Source organism: Castor canadensis, chromosome 15, assembly GCF_047511655.1.
Source record: "Castor canadensis chromosome 15, mCasCan1.hap1v2, whole genome shotgun sequence".
Classification (NCBI taxonomy): Eukaryota; Metazoa; Chordata; class Mammalia; order Rodentia; family Castoridae; genus Castor; species Castor canadensis.
In genome coordinates, this window is record NC_133400.1 from 28,489,792 (window position 1) to 28,504,261 (window position 14,470).

Genomic DNA, 14,470 nt, shown 5'->3' on the forward strand with positions numbered 1-14,470 from the left:
GTGTGGAAGCAGGTGAAGGGGCTGAGACCAAAAAGCCAAGAATGTACTTGAGTAACCCCTTGCTTTTGTCATCTTCCCTTGTCAAGGAAGGACAGGCAACTTACCCCAGCTCCTCCAAGCTGGCAGTAGTTCTGAGAGCCTCAGAAAGGTGGTAGCAGCCGACATCATCAATGCTGTTCTCACTCAGTCTGGAGAAGCAGGGGATAGCCCCCGAGGTCTGAGTCAGGAGCCTAAAGGCCCTTGCCAGTGCTATCCTCATAATTCTAGGGGTTGCAAAGCCTATAGGCATTCAGGAAATCATATACCACTCACACAATTTTGGGGGAGCAGGGAGCAGGGTGGGAATGACTGTTTCCAATGTCCAGGTAAGAAAACTGAGGCTTGGAGGTGAGCCGTGCCTGCCCAAAGACTCCTGGTGACTTGAGGCCAGGTGCACAGGTAACCCAGAGCCTCTGGCCTGTGTGTCTTGGTCTCTAGGTAAACCCAGATAACTGCTAATCTGATTCAGGTGTCACAACTTGGGCCAATCATTTTCCTGGGGCATAAGCTGAGAGCATCTGTGAAAGCTAGGCTTTTCCTTATAATGAAGGTTGCCTTTTCTACACCCTGACTTGGCCCCGTCCCCGTGAGTGAAGGGACAAAACTAAACTAAAACTATGCTACACTAAACTTCCCTGGGCAACTGACTTAGCCTCTACTTAAGCATTTGTCTGAGTGTTGTTTTTCTTTCACAAATTAAATTTCAGTGAACTGTCATTCTGTGAAGGAATTTGAGGTCCTGTATGCCACAGCCTCCTAAACTCTAACCTCACGTACTGCTCTCAACACTGTCACTGCCAGAGTTGGGGCCTCAGATAAAAACAAAGTAAGGCAGTGTCATTTCTGGGATTTGTTTTCAATGACAATATTTTGTATTTGGAAGAACCACATCAAGACAGATTGTGGCATTTGGTTAGTAAGTGGGCAGGAGGAGAAAAATCCCAAGGGCAGAAGGTCAAGGCTACCACGTCTGAATCCAGTCCATCACTTCTCAAAGTATGGTCTCTGGCCCCCAGATCTGGCATCACCGTGGAGCTGCTGGAAACACAGAGTCTGGGCACCTAGGCCGAGGCTGGTGCGTTTGCATTTTAGCAAGGACCCAGGGAGAAGCATGCACACATTGAGGGCTGTCTGGGACTTGGGTCTCACCCCTTCAGATCACGTTTATAACCAGAAGGAAGCCAGTGGCACCTGGAGGCAAGATCAGTTGGCACCAACCTGGGGGGAGGGGAGTGCCCAAGGGATGTCCCCAGAGGGAGCCACGCGTGTTCCCACGGATGTGCCCAGTGCTTCCCTGGGCCGTGTCCCAACAGAGCTGGGTGTGGTCCTCTAACTCGTTCCTGGGGCCACTCACCGGAGGCACTGCAGAAGCATCATATGGCTTAGTCCTCGAATGAGCACAGCCAGTGTAGAGCTGCCCTGCAGACAGTGACTGAGGCTGGAAAGAGGAGGCCAGGTGAAGTGACATTGCTGGAGTGCAGACCAGGGTCCTGTCCAGCTGGGACACTGGAGGCCTTTGTGCTTAGTATACACAGGGGCCTCCGGGACAGCCCCTTACATCACAGTGTGAAGAGCAAATGGCACTGGGCTGTCTCTCTGAATGGATTATTGGGGTCACACAGGCAGCGGTTCTGTATTCTGAGCCACACTGGACTCAGACTAATAGGAGCCATAATGTCGATCACACATCGAGCATATGAGAGGTGCCAGAGCCTGGACTCTGGGGGTCTAGAAGGGTGAGTGTACTGTCACCTCCATTCTACAAATAAAAGCATGGAGGTTCAGGGTGGAGGACCTGCTCACAATCTCTCACAGAAGGGACCAGGGACAGAAGCCAAGGCTGTGGAACCCCCTTTCTGGGGCCCAACCATGTATTACCCATGGGATCTTGACCCTAAGGCCCCATTCTGGGGAGGAGAGAGGGTTAATGACAGTAGTCACCATGTGTAGCATGTTAACTCTGTGTCAGGCTCTGCTTGTCATCTCACTGAATCCTCATAGCGCCCGGGGAGACAGGACTGCTCTTATCCTCGATGTTCCGGTCCAGCGAAAGCACAGAGACTTACGAACAGTCGCAAGCTCACAGTGAGAGGTGGATACAGAAGGTGACCAACTGTCCAGAACTAGAGTCTCTGAATGGGGACCGCCCCGGCTGGCGAGGAGTGTTTGATTAGCCTACCCAAAGCTGACCCCAGATGGTGTGGCTCCCAACGGGGTCTGTGCCCACCCCGTCTGGTGCAGGTAATCAGCTGGAGGAAGCTGGCTGCCTGCGGGAGGCGATGGCAGGAAAATGGGACTGGAAAGGGCCTCTGGGGACCGGGGAACCACCCCCTTCTGTCAGATAAGAACGACATCATTATAGATGGGGCAACTGAGGCAGCAAGCAGCAAGGAGCAGCACTGGTGCCTGGGACTCAGAAGAGGTTGCAAGGCCCCCAAGCATGGAGTGGTGTGGGGCAGGGAAGCTCCACCCTGTTTTCTGTGGCACCTCCAGCTCCTAGCCCTGGTCCAGGTGCTCCATACTTGTCAAATGCATTAACGAGCCAATGAATGACCTCACTGGGCCTCTAAGCCCCTAAATAAAAGCTTCAGAGGGGCTTGGAGGGTTGGGTGTAGCTCAGTAGTAGAGTGTTTGCCTGGCATGCATAAGGCCCTGAGTTCCATCCCTAACTCTGAAAAAAAAAAAGAAAGAAAGAAAGAAAGCTTCCAGAAGTTTCCACAGAAAATTCCAGAAGGTGGAATGAAGTGCAAGCCCAGGCAACTGCTCTGTGGGAAGGCAGGCTGGCTCTGTAGTAGTCCAAGGTCTCCCTCGTTCCTTCCCTTCCCCCTCCGTACCCTCCCCCAGGACAAGCAAAGAGGGACAAAGTGGAAGAATTTCTTTGTTATGGGGCAAAAAGTCAGACGGCTACTTTTAAACTACGTCCAAAACATATGGAGAGAAAAATCTGGAGAAAATTCCACAAGCTGATTATCCCCGGAAGCTTTGTCAGGGAGTATCGTCTCCAGGGGATTTCACATTCTTTTTAGATATTTCTATAATGACGGAACTTTTTATATCCAGGGTATATTTTTTGTCGGCAAAAAACCCTGAGAGATTAAAGCAGACAATGCCGTTAAGTGTTCTGTCCGGATACCGCCTAACCAGGAATCTGCAGGGAAAGGGCCTGACTTTGAGACTGAGGCAGTTTCTGATGTTTCGGTGAATTTGATGACTCCAAACCATGGGGGAGGGCAAAAATGGCCCATTACTAAGGAAGTAACTGTAGACAAATGGCAGCAGACATCTGTGGGGCTTCTGGCCTGAGTTGGTTCTCTCTCCTGTTAATAGCATCCTAAAGAATCACTCCCTAAGTCTATGAGAGAGAGAGAAAGAGAGAGAGACAAAGAGACAGAGACAGAGAGAGAGAGTGAGAGAGAGAAAGAGAGAGAGAGAGACAGAGACAGAGACAGAGAGAGAGAGAGAGAGCTGACCAATATCCAACCTGGAACCAGCCATGCCTGAAGTCAATTGTAATTTTCCATGACATAAACCAATACATTCCTACCTTGGGTTGGTCTGAGCTGGGTGTTCTGTTTCCTATGACCAAGCTTCTTGATAACATTCAGAGATAGGTAAGGAAGTAGAAGGTCTTGGATGGGCATTTAGCCACCTGGGTCCATTCAGAGACTTGACAGTTTATATCCACAAATAGCCCTTCCTCTGCCCGTTAGCCCTCATACTGCCCTCCCCACTAACTCCCCACCACTTACTGAAGCCTCTTCAGCCTGGACTTCCCCTCAAGGGCTGCCATCAGCATCTTGGTGCCCTCTTCAGTGAACTGACTGTTGGAGAAGCTGGAGGGGACCAAGTGTGAGGCAGGAATTAGACATGGCTGCCCAGCCCTGGAGCTGAGCTGTCTCCTCAGTTCTCAACCCCTAAGTCCCCCGGGGAGGCTGAAAGGGTGCTGGGGGCAAGGGACACAACACATGCACACAATAACCCTCTGTATCTTAGCCCTCTCTGTGCCTGATTCCCATAGCCAGCTGAGGCAGAGACAGCTGTGGCAGTCCCAGTCCCAAAAGGAAGAGTTATCTAGCCAGAGACACTTCGCTGGTCAGTGGTAAAGTCAAGATTTCACCACAGTGATCAGCTGTTGGCCGCATCTGGAACATCTGGACTTTGTCATGGACAGAAATCCCACTGTCCACCCTACCCCAGACCTAGCTATTCTCTCGGCCCTGCCATCATGGGTCTATCCCTTCCTGGACCCCAACACCCGGTGACTCACTCCAGCTCCTCCAGGTGGTAACAGTGGCCCAGGCCAGATGCCAAGTGGGTGAGGCCCTCAGTGCTCACACAGCTGGAGGTCAGCCTGGAGGGATCAAAGGGCAGCAGATCAGGGAGGAGCTCAGGGTCTCAGGAGCTACAAAGTTGGTGACAGAGTGGGGACAGTGGGTGGGGACCTCCTGGCCTTCATTATTCTCTCCTCTGTGAACCAATTAAGCCTAACTAAGCCAGGACATAGCTGAAGGCTGGAGTGTGAGCTGTTTCCTATGCCACAGTAACCTGGGTGGCAACAAGCTCACACCATGGTTGAGGGGCATGGTGAAGCTGTTTGTCACAGGCCCTGCATCTTTAAGGCAAGAGTTGGAGAGGGGCCAAAGGTCTGTTAGCCTCAAGGAGCATTTTTTTTGGGGGTGGGGGAGTTGGTGGTACTGGGGTTTAGACTCAAGGCCCTGTGCTTTCTAAGCATGCTACTACTTGAGCTGCATCTCCAACCCTTTTGTTTTTTGCATTAGTTCCCCCTCCCCCCAGATAAGGTTGTACACTTTTACCCAGGCCAGCCTCAGATGGTCATCCTCTGACCTCTGCCTCCTGGGTGCTTGGAATTACTGGCATATACCACCACATCTGGCCCAGAAGTTTCTTCTTACTGCAGTCAGTTGCATTGGAAGAAAATTCAATTAGAAAAGCTCCATTTTAGCCAGATGTGGTGGTGCCTGGGATTATGACTAGCACTCCGGAGGCTGAGGCAGGACCATCTAGAGATCCAGACCAGCCTGGGCTACACAATGAGACCCCAGCTCAAAACACAAAACAAACAAAGTTCCATTTTGCAATTGTCCTACTGACAATTTTTCAGGTGAGGATTATGAGTGGATGACAAAATTTGTGTGTGAAAGTCTGAGGACAAGCAGGCTATCTATGTGGTCTTAAATGATCTCCTGGCAGGACATGTAACTAATCACAAAGGGAAAATAGTAACTTCAAGTGAAGGAATTTGGAAGGTACCACTGTCCCCAGGTGACAGAGGGACAGACACAGAGACATCATGTGCCCCTGAAGCAAGGCATGAAGAACACAGTATGGCTTGTGTGATGTTGCTGCCCCAATGAAGACTCTAAAGCTAAGCAAGAGGGGCCGCCAGACACACTCAAGTTCAAGGTTACTCCATAAAACAACTGGTCTGCACATGACAGAGACAATGTCAGGAAAGACAAAGACAGGTTGAGAAGGGCTCCAGGCCAAAAGAGACAGAAGAGAGACCACAGTAAATGCAGTGTGTGATCCTGGACTGGATCCAGGACAGAGAAAAAGCAAAAAATCAGCAATAAACAGCAATAAACAATTGGTAAATTTGAACTATAAACTGTACTTTAGATAATTCAAATTTACTGGATCATGGAAGAGAAAACACTCTTATTCTTAGGAAACTCACTGATGTACTAGGTAGTCAGGGCCATGAATATGCAACTTACTCTCCAATGGTTCAAAAAAACAGATAGAGATCCCAGCTACTTGGGAGGCAGAGACAGGATCACTGTTTGAGGCCATCCCAGGCAAAAGTTAAGGAGACCCTATTTCAAAAACAAGCCGGGCATGGTGGTTCACGTCTATAATCCTAGCTACTTGGGAGGTGGAGGTAGGAGGATCGAGGTCCAAGGCCTGAGCAAGAGTGAGACCCTATTTGAAAAACAAGCTAAAATGCAAAGGACCAGAGGTGTGGCTCAAAGTGGTAGAGTTGCTTGCCTAGCCAGCACTAGGTCCTTTAGTTCAATCCCCAGTAAGGCAGAAACAAGCAAGCAGGGAAGAAACAAACAACAACAACAAAAAATAAACAAATAACAGGGAAAAAAGAAGGGAGAGTTCTTCTCCAGGCAATCTCTTGCCAGGCAGGTGCTCTACCACTTGAGCCCAGTCTCCAGCCCTTTTTAATTTGGTTATTTTTGATAGGGTTTTGCATTTATTCCCGGGCAAGCCTGGACTGTGATCCTCCTATTTATGCTTCTTGTGTAGCTGGGATGGCAGGCACACACCAGCACACCCAGCAAGTCTTGCAAATTTTTATTTGCCATTATTTCAAAAGAGAAAAACAAAACAAAGAAAGAGTGGTGAAAGGGGACTAGCTTTTTCACCACATAGCTGTGTCTTAAGGTCATGTGTGTGACATGCACCCCCAGCATCATCTCCAGGCTCTCTGTGGCCCCCCAGGGCTAGGGGTATTGGTGGGGGCAGGGCAGAGATGCAAGGAGGCCAAGTTTAAGTGTCATCTACATACCGGAAGGTCTTCAGCTCAGAGAGGGACATCAGGCTTTGCAGCAGTAGGGAACTGGCATTGCTGGCATCACAGAGATTAACCTGGGACAAGCTGAAAAGGCCCAAGAATATTCCAGAGGATTTCACATTGGCCACACTCCCAGGGGTCAACCTAGGAGAAGGGCCACCCAAGAGGTCCCCTCTGCCCCAGTGGTCAAGTATGATTCTCTCCTGCATAGGGAAGCAAGAGTGCCAGGGTCACATGTGCCCTGGAGTAGACACTGGGGTTAACCAGAGAACTCTGGGCCTCAGACACTGTTTCTGGGGCTAACCTGAGCTGCCGCAGCCTGGCACATGTCATCAGTTGTCTTACAAGAAGGTTATGGTGAGTTTCAAGGTCACAGTGAGTCAACCTGGAGGCAGACCAGAAGAAGGCAATTTCTGAACACTTAGTCCACTAGGGGGGATTCAGTCCCTGCCTTGCATTTAAGCTGACACTTGAAGGATGAAGAATTATAGCCAGGTGAAAGAGGAAGAACGTAGGTGAGGAAAAAAAAAATTCTAGGCATAGGGAACAGCCTATGCAAAGGTCCTGAGAGGTCAAAGACAGAAAGTTGATATTGGAGGCACTGAAAGCTGGTAAGGATAACTGGGGTTGTGACTGAGGTTTGGCATGGGAATGGAGAATGTTGGGAGTAGACCTCATAGGCCATAGAGGGACTGGACATCAAAGGACACTGAGCTGGGGAAAGAGAAAAGTTGATCTGAAGCAGCCATGCATCCCCAGCTACTCCCTTGGGATTTCAGGTGCCAGGTCCTACCTGAGGGCCATGGCCTCTGGACTCTCTTCCTGATGAGGAAATTCCAGCTGAACCCAGAGCTGCTGCTGGGTCTCAGAGATGCTGAGGAGGGAGAGAGGGGCTTGCTTGAGGCCCAGGAAAGGTCTGCCTGGCAGGCTGAGCTGAGCCTGGGGCTTCCTGGCCTCTGACTCTAAGCTCCTAGACCTCTGCCTGGGTCCCCTCCTCCCCTGCAGGGCCCACCTTGGGATGTGAAGGTAGTTGCTTCCCTGAGTCACATACCCAAAAGCAGTGTTTTCAATGGAGCCCAAGGCCTCATGCATGTAGGCAAGCGTTCTATCTGAGTTACACTCCCAAACTTTTTTCCCAGTCTTGATATTGTTCCCAGGCTGACTTTGATCTCCTGGGCTCAAGCAATCTTCCCACCTTTGCTTTCCAAGTAGCTGGAATCACAGGCACGTACCACCTCACCCAGCACCTTTCAACAGTTTCAAGTGACTCCATTGATGAGGCTTTCAGACCATGACAGAGAGCCATGACAGGTCTCCAAAGACAGTTCCAGAATTTTCCAAGGAAGGAGCACAGGGTGGCATGCATTGGAGGGCAGGGCAGGGGACTTGTCTGCAGGCTGTATCTGTACTCTGAGCTCCCTGACTTTGGCTGATGTCAGGTTCACAGAGTGGGGAGGGGGCTTTGTGGAGGGGTCAGAAAGAGCTGCTAAGCTATCCTTTATTGATCTCCCTGGAGGAAGGCAGGTGGAACCCAGAGTAGGCTATGCCACTGATGGTGGCCACCAGGCCCCTTTACACACCAGAACTCGTCTGATCCTCGTCCTGTCTAGAGTAGGAGGTTGGGGCCAGGGAGGCACGGTCAGGGGCTCAGACCAGAAAACTGCCAGTTGGGATCTGAGACACCATCAGAGATGCCAAAGCCTCTGCTCTGAGCCTCTGAGCTCCTCCACATCACTGTCATCTCTGGCCTCAGAGACACAGTGTGTTACTGCACCCAGGGGCTGCTTCCAGGTAACCCACCAGGACTCCCAGCTGCATCTGCCTGGATCAGCAGTCCCTTGTCTTGAGTCTGAGGCTGCCTTCCTTTGACGCTGATGCCTACTACTGCATAAGTCCCAACAAATGTATGTGGACCCTCATGTATGTCCTGGAGCTCCTGCCATCTTGGGGATACAGAGAAGTTGCCAGAAACACAGCTGATACCCCGTAAGACAAGAGACCAACATCTAAAAGGTCAAGGGGATGTCCCATTCATGGAAAGATGAACTCTGAAGGGGCCTCCCCCTGGACTCACCTTATCTCAGTGACATGGCCTGAGGCCTGGGTGCAGACTTCTAGCAAGGCAGGCACACCAACTTTGCCCACCCATGGCTCCTCTACCCTGTCATGGAAGGGGACACACAGACAAGGTCCTTCAAGGTGAACAGCAGCTAATTAGCCCAGCACCACACAGCTGAAAAGCCAGCTCCACCCATGCAAATGTGGACCATGCCCCAGTCCTAGGTGCAACAAGTCAGCTGTCCTGTTTGGAGAACCATGGGGGAAATTTTAGATGAGACGAGGTAACTCATGGCCCCACAGACTTGCCATGTGACTATGTAGCAAGTGTCCTTACTTTTTAGAGACTTGTGAAATATTTAGGAGTGATGTTTTATGAGGTCTATAAGTTTACTTTAGAATTAGCTAAAAAATAAAAATCTGAAGCAAATATGGGAGAACATGAACAGTTGTCAAACCTAGATTATGGGATATGAATCTTAAAAATTATTCTCTACTTTTTGGTATGTTTAAATGGTTTAAACTATGGTGAACATACAAACATGTTTGTTTTATGCTGTTTTTATCCTCACTTGGGTCTCCTTTGGAGTTTTGGTTTTTTTTAGTTTTTAAAACCCAAAGCACAGGCCCCACCCTGGCAGGGATGCCCTCTCTCTGTGTCTGGGGGTGGCTCTGGGCAGGTGGCAGGGTTCTGGGTGCAGGGAATTGCCAGGGTCCCTACTCTGGGAGTGGCCTCCGGCCTGCCATGCCCCCATTCGTGCCATGGTCTTCCTAGGGGCTGGAGGAAGATACCTGAGGTGGAGCAGCCCGGCTGGTCGCCTCACCCCACTCAGTAGGGTGGTCAGCTGCGTCAGGTCCAAGATGCAGTGCGTCAGTCTGGGGACAGAGGTCAGTTACTGGCGTGACTCCAGCAGGGTGCCCCCACCTCTCCTGCTATCCCTGAGGACTGGGTCTGGTCACTCACGTGAGCTCCACCAGCTGGAGGGCCTGGCTCAGGCCAGTGGCCAGTCTGAGTGTGTGCTCCTGTCCGAAGTTGCACTCGCTCAGCCTGAGAGAGGAGGACAAGGGGAAGAGCCTGAGGGGGTCTGGGGGCTGCTGGCTTCACTTCCTCCCAGTCTTCCTGAGGACCAATTGGGTCCTATGGTCCTATGAAGCCTTCATAAGGCAAAGACCTGGGCTAGAGCCTATGGGAGGTGAAAGATGTAGTTCCTGCCTTGGGAGCTAGCTCCTCCTCCTCCTTCTCCCTCTCTCTTGGTAGTACTGGGGTTAGAACTCAGGGTCTCGTGATTGCTAGGCAGAGACTCTACTACTTAAGCCACGGCATCAGTCCTTTTAGCTGTAGTTATTTCTTGAACAAAGTCTTGTGCTCACCTGGGCCAGCCTGGACCACAGTCTTACCTATATGTCCCTCACAGCTGGGATGACAGGCATGGGCCATTACATCTAGCTTAATGGTTGAGATGGGGTCTTGCTAACTTTTTGCCTGGGCTAACCTCAAACTGTTATCCTCCCAATCTCTGCCTCCCAAGTAGCTGGGATTATAGGTATGAGCCCCCACACCTGGTCTAGCTTCTTGTCTCTTGATGGAGGGCCCCACCCCAACATAGTGTTGGCAGTAAGTCCATTTGTGGGCTCCACTCTATGCCAGGCACTGTGCCAGCTGCTAGGGGAAGAGGGTGGTGCCTTATACACAGCATGTCACTTACTTCTGACAGCACCGTTTACATGGGCACACAGCTGGTAAGTTATTTCTGGTAAGGCAGATTGGTTTCAGTCTTGGACAGTCTGACTCTACCGTATACTGCTTTATTGGAGATCCCTTGGGAAGGAGGGTGAGCCTGGAATTCTCAGCTATGGCCCTGCCCCCTGAGTGGGTGGCAGTGGCTGCAGGACCCTGCAGGAGGCTCACTCTGCACTGTCAGGGGACAGTGCACCTTGCTGGAGGCTTCCAGGAGGGGTCCATGTGTGAGCTGGGTCTTAAAAGGTGGGGTGAATTTTCTGTCGGCAAGAGTCGGGGAGATGCCAGGCTGAGGGCCCAGCAGGAACACAGCAAAGGCCGCATCAGGCAGGGTGCGCTCGGACAACGAGTGAAGTGTGTGCTGTGTATGTGTTTGGAATATGGTTTGTGTGGTGCTGTGTTGTGTGTTGTGTGTAGCTCTTGTATATGTAAGAAAATATGTATGTGGTATGCGAGTATGTGTAGTATAAGCTTGTGTCCTGTGTGTTGTGTGTGTTATGTGGAATGTGGTCTGTGTGGTATGTGTGTGTTATATGTTGTGTGTTGTGGTATGTATGTGATGAATATGTGGGAGGGTACGGTGTGTGGTGTTGGTGGTGGACCAATATGGTGGGAGATAATAGCTGGATTAGACTGTGAGGGGATGGGACCAGGCTAAGTAACTTGGACTATATCCTGGGGACAATAGGGAGCCACTGAAGGGCTTAGAGCAATAGAGTGGCAAAGTCAGATGTGTGTTGTGAAGAGCCTTTTGTGTGCTATGAAATGAATGTATTGCAGAGGCCTGGCTAGAGGCAGGGGACCAGTTTATAGGCCATGTTCACAGCTGAGTAAGACATGTGAAGGAACTGCCCAAGGGCAGGCTGGTGAGGGAGAGAGCCCAGGGCCACCAGGGAGTAAGGATAATAATAGCTATGGCAACACTCAGGGGGCCAGGCCTTCACAAGCTTTGTACAATGCACACGTTGAGTCTTCATAGCCCTATGACAGGTTATGCTGTGATCCCTACGGTACCTACAGGAGCTGGGACACAGGCTCAGTAACTGGTCCACGACCACACAGCTGGTGTGGTAGAGCTGTGGCCCCAGAATTCCAACCATGACCTCCAGAGGCCTCAAGACTCAGAGAATTCGCACCTGGCCCCGAGGCTCGAGTATAGTGCAAAGACCCCGAGTGAGAATGGAGGCTGGGGGACATCTGTGGTCACCTGGGGACCAAAACCAGGCTGTCTGAGGAAGAGAGGGCCCCATGAGGGAGGTGTGAGGGCCCCCTTCTTTCTCCCACCCATCATTCCACCTGGGGTTACCTCAGCGTCACCCTGGCCTCCTCTTGCTGAGAGAAGTATATCTGGAAATTCTGCTCAGGGCCCAGGCTGCAGAGAGAGGAGGGCAGGGAAGTGTGGCTGCCCAGACACACCAGTGTCCTAGACACCCAGGGGACACAGAGGGAAGGGGCTGTGCATGCAGGGACAAGGGAAAGTGGAGGTCACAGAAGTAGAGACCCTTGTGGAGCAAACCCATCTGTGAGGATGGTAACACCTTCCCACTCCTGCAGCCCCTGGGAACCAGAGGACAGAACTCAGAGAGAGGCAAAGGTCACCCCACATCACACAGACAGAAAGAAGGCTGGGAAGTGTAGGAGTCTTACAACCCCCCACCCCCAGTCAATGGCACTAACGTCGCCTTACTTCACCGAGGCTGCCTGGACACGAGGACAGGAAGTCAGTGTCTCCACCAGGTGCAGGGCCCCTTCCTGAGAGATGTTGTTGTGACTCAGGCTAGGAGAGAAGTGAGGCTCAGGAAGGGGCTCTGCCCACTCCTCTCATCTCCCTTCAGCTGTCATTTTCAGGAAGAGAGGCTCAATGTTCAAGCCACCATTCTCCAGATGGAGATGCTGAAGCCCAGAGAGAGGCCCAGAAGGGACACTCCCCCACCCAGGTGAGCACCAGAGCCTGGGTCCTGAAGAACTGTTCTGGCTGTGTGGTCTGGGACAGGGCATTGAGCCTCAGCTGGGCCAGGAACTCCCAGAGTGAGAAGCTTGGCTGCCAAGTGACAGGTTATATCCTGACTCTGGCTGTCCATCTTCCAAGTCACTGGGGAGAAGATGGTAGAGAGTGTAGATGGCTTCCTGGGGCCCTGACCCTGTTGAGGGCACAACTCCAAATTCATGTCCCTTAGTTGGGTTGAAGGGCTTCAGAAATGGGATGAACCGGGAGCCAGTGGCTGCAATCCCACATGAGCTGGTTGGGGATGAAATGTCACTTCCTGCCCCTGTGTCAGTTTGACTGGAGGGAGACATGGTGATGGGGAGGGGGGAGGGTCACCTGGCCATAAGCCATAGCCTCTCTCAAGTGTATGGCAGAGGATCTGCCCATAGCGGGCATGAAGGAGAAGAAAGGATGCCAGGGAGGGGAGCAGTAAGAATTACCCTTTGCTTCCTGACCCTCGCCTTCTGGGGATCCCCAGGGATGCTCTCTAAGAGGTCCATTCATGCTCTCAGCCAAAGGGAGTCCTCTTCCCACCTGTCTCCAGACTGCCCCCACTTACTCAAGCCTCCCAGAGATGGGCGTCTGTGGCAGGTGTTCCAGAAGGGATCTGAGCCCATCATCACCCAGCAGGTTTGTCGCCAGGCTGTGAGAGGTAAGGAGCCATTGGTGGTGGTCAAGTGCCTCTCCAAGCTCCACCTGCTCTTCATGGTCCCCTGTGGCCACTGTGTTGACTGTCACTGCTACTCAACATCACCATGCCAGCCCCCGTGTCACCTCACTCATCACCACTCACATCTTTATCAGCTCCCACATTCCCCCGCCCTGCCCCGCACCGGCACCACAGTAAATCAGTCCTCACGGTCCTCTGCAATAGTGGTGGCTTTCAGGGCTTGGATCCCTCCAGCAGGCTTTCAGGAGTCACAGTTAAACCAGCTTTTCCCTGGCCCTTAGCTTGCATCAGTTGGGAACCACAATTTCCAAACATGAATAAACTCAGGAAAGAGAAAACTGTTTGGAAGGTGAGTGTTCCTTAATAAATTCCTCTTAATTTGGGAGTGTGGTACCAGACATGTCTGTTGCCTGAATACTTCCTTATTTCCCTTCCTCACGGCATTCTGTGGTCTCACAACAGATTCAGAGGTGACACACCATTGTGATTCAGCTGTCTTATCATCCTCTGATACGTTTGAAACTGCTTTTTGTGCGTTTTATACAGGGTCTCAGCTGGGTATCTCATGTTGGACTATAGCTCTCAATCCTCTTGCCTCAGTCTCCCGTGTACTGCGATTATAGGTGTGTACCACCATGCCTGGATCTCTGGCATTTTTGATGGTTGTTTATTTTGTCTTTTCCTGAGAAACTTCATTTAAAAATTGCTTTGTCTCATGAAACCACTTAATAAAATGTCCTTGAAATAAATAAGAAAATTTACTTCTCTGTGAATGAAACATATTGCTCATTCATCTTTTTTTTTTGGCACTGGGACTTGAATTTAGGGCCTCATGCTTGCCAGGATATATACTTTTTTAATTTTTATTTTATTTTTTTTTTATGGGGCTCAGGGCTTCGAGCTTATAAAGTAGGCGCTCTACCATTTGGGCCACACTTCCAGTTTGCTCTGGTTATTTTGGAGATGGGGTCTTGTGATGTATTTGCCTGGCTGGCCTTGAATCATGATCCTCTAGATCTCAGTCTCCCAACTAGATAGGATTACAGGAATGAGCCACCTATGCCTGGCCTCAATAGGAGTTAAACTTCTGTTCTGTTTTGATAGACTGCTCCTTAATTTCTCAGCTGCCCAAGGCTGGACTTCTAATGACTGTGAACAAAGACCCTGCATTGTCTTGACCTTAGACAAGTTCCTAAACTCTCTGATCCCCAGTTCCCTCATCTGTAAAATGGGGACAATAACAGTACCACAGAGTTTTGGAAGGGTAGTAAGAACATGTGATATAGCCATGCACCAGTGGCTCATACCTCTAGTCCTGGCTGCTTGGGAATCTGAGGTTGGGAGGATCTTGGTTCAAGACCAGCCCAGAGAAATACTTTGCAAGATCCCATCTTCAAATAACTAGAGCAATGGGCTGGTGGAGTGGCTTAAATG

At 50.9% G+C, this 14,470-nt stretch overlaps 1 protein-coding gene across 12 annotated transcripts in view; it reads right to left on the reverse strand.

The window, feature by feature from the left end:
• The window catches only part of Nlrc5 (NLR family CARD domain containing 5), a 74,766-nt gene that overhangs the window by 4,882 nt on the left and 55,414 nt on the right, over window positions 1–14,470 (reverse strand). For 6 of the 12 annotated variants that reach the window (XM_020164610.2, XM_020164608.2, XM_020164611.2 and 3 more), the window contains 13 exons: window positions 12,926–13,009; window positions 12,067–12,156; window positions 11,686–11,751; window positions 9,606–9,689; window positions 9,434–9,517; window positions 8,658–8,744; window positions 7,377–7,457; window positions 6,888–6,968; window positions 6,578–6,667; window positions 4,307–4,390; window positions 3,789–3,872; window positions 1,394–1,477; window positions 105–188 (listed from right to left, as the gene is read on the reverse strand). In XM_020164610.2, coding sequence (XP_020020199.2) covers window positions 105–188; window positions 1,394–1,477; window positions 3,789–3,872; window positions 4,307–4,390; window positions 6,578–6,667; window positions 6,888–6,968; window positions 7,377–7,457; window positions 8,658–8,744; window positions 9,434–9,517; window positions 9,606–9,689; window positions 11,686–11,751; window positions 12,067–12,156; window positions 12,926–13,009 — 1,083 coding nt within the window. Of the gene's footprint in view, window positions 1–104; window positions 3,689–3,788; window positions 3,873–4,306; window positions 4,391–6,577; window positions 6,668–6,887; window positions 6,969–7,376; window positions 7,458–8,383; window positions 8,527–8,657; window positions 8,745–9,433; window positions 9,518–9,605; window positions 9,690–11,685; window positions 11,752–12,066; window positions 12,157–12,202; window positions 12,472–12,925; window positions 13,010–14,470 lie in introns of those variants that run through there. The other 6 variants (XR_012441951.1, XM_074055960.1, XR_012441950.1 and 3 more) reach the window with 6 other exon arrangements.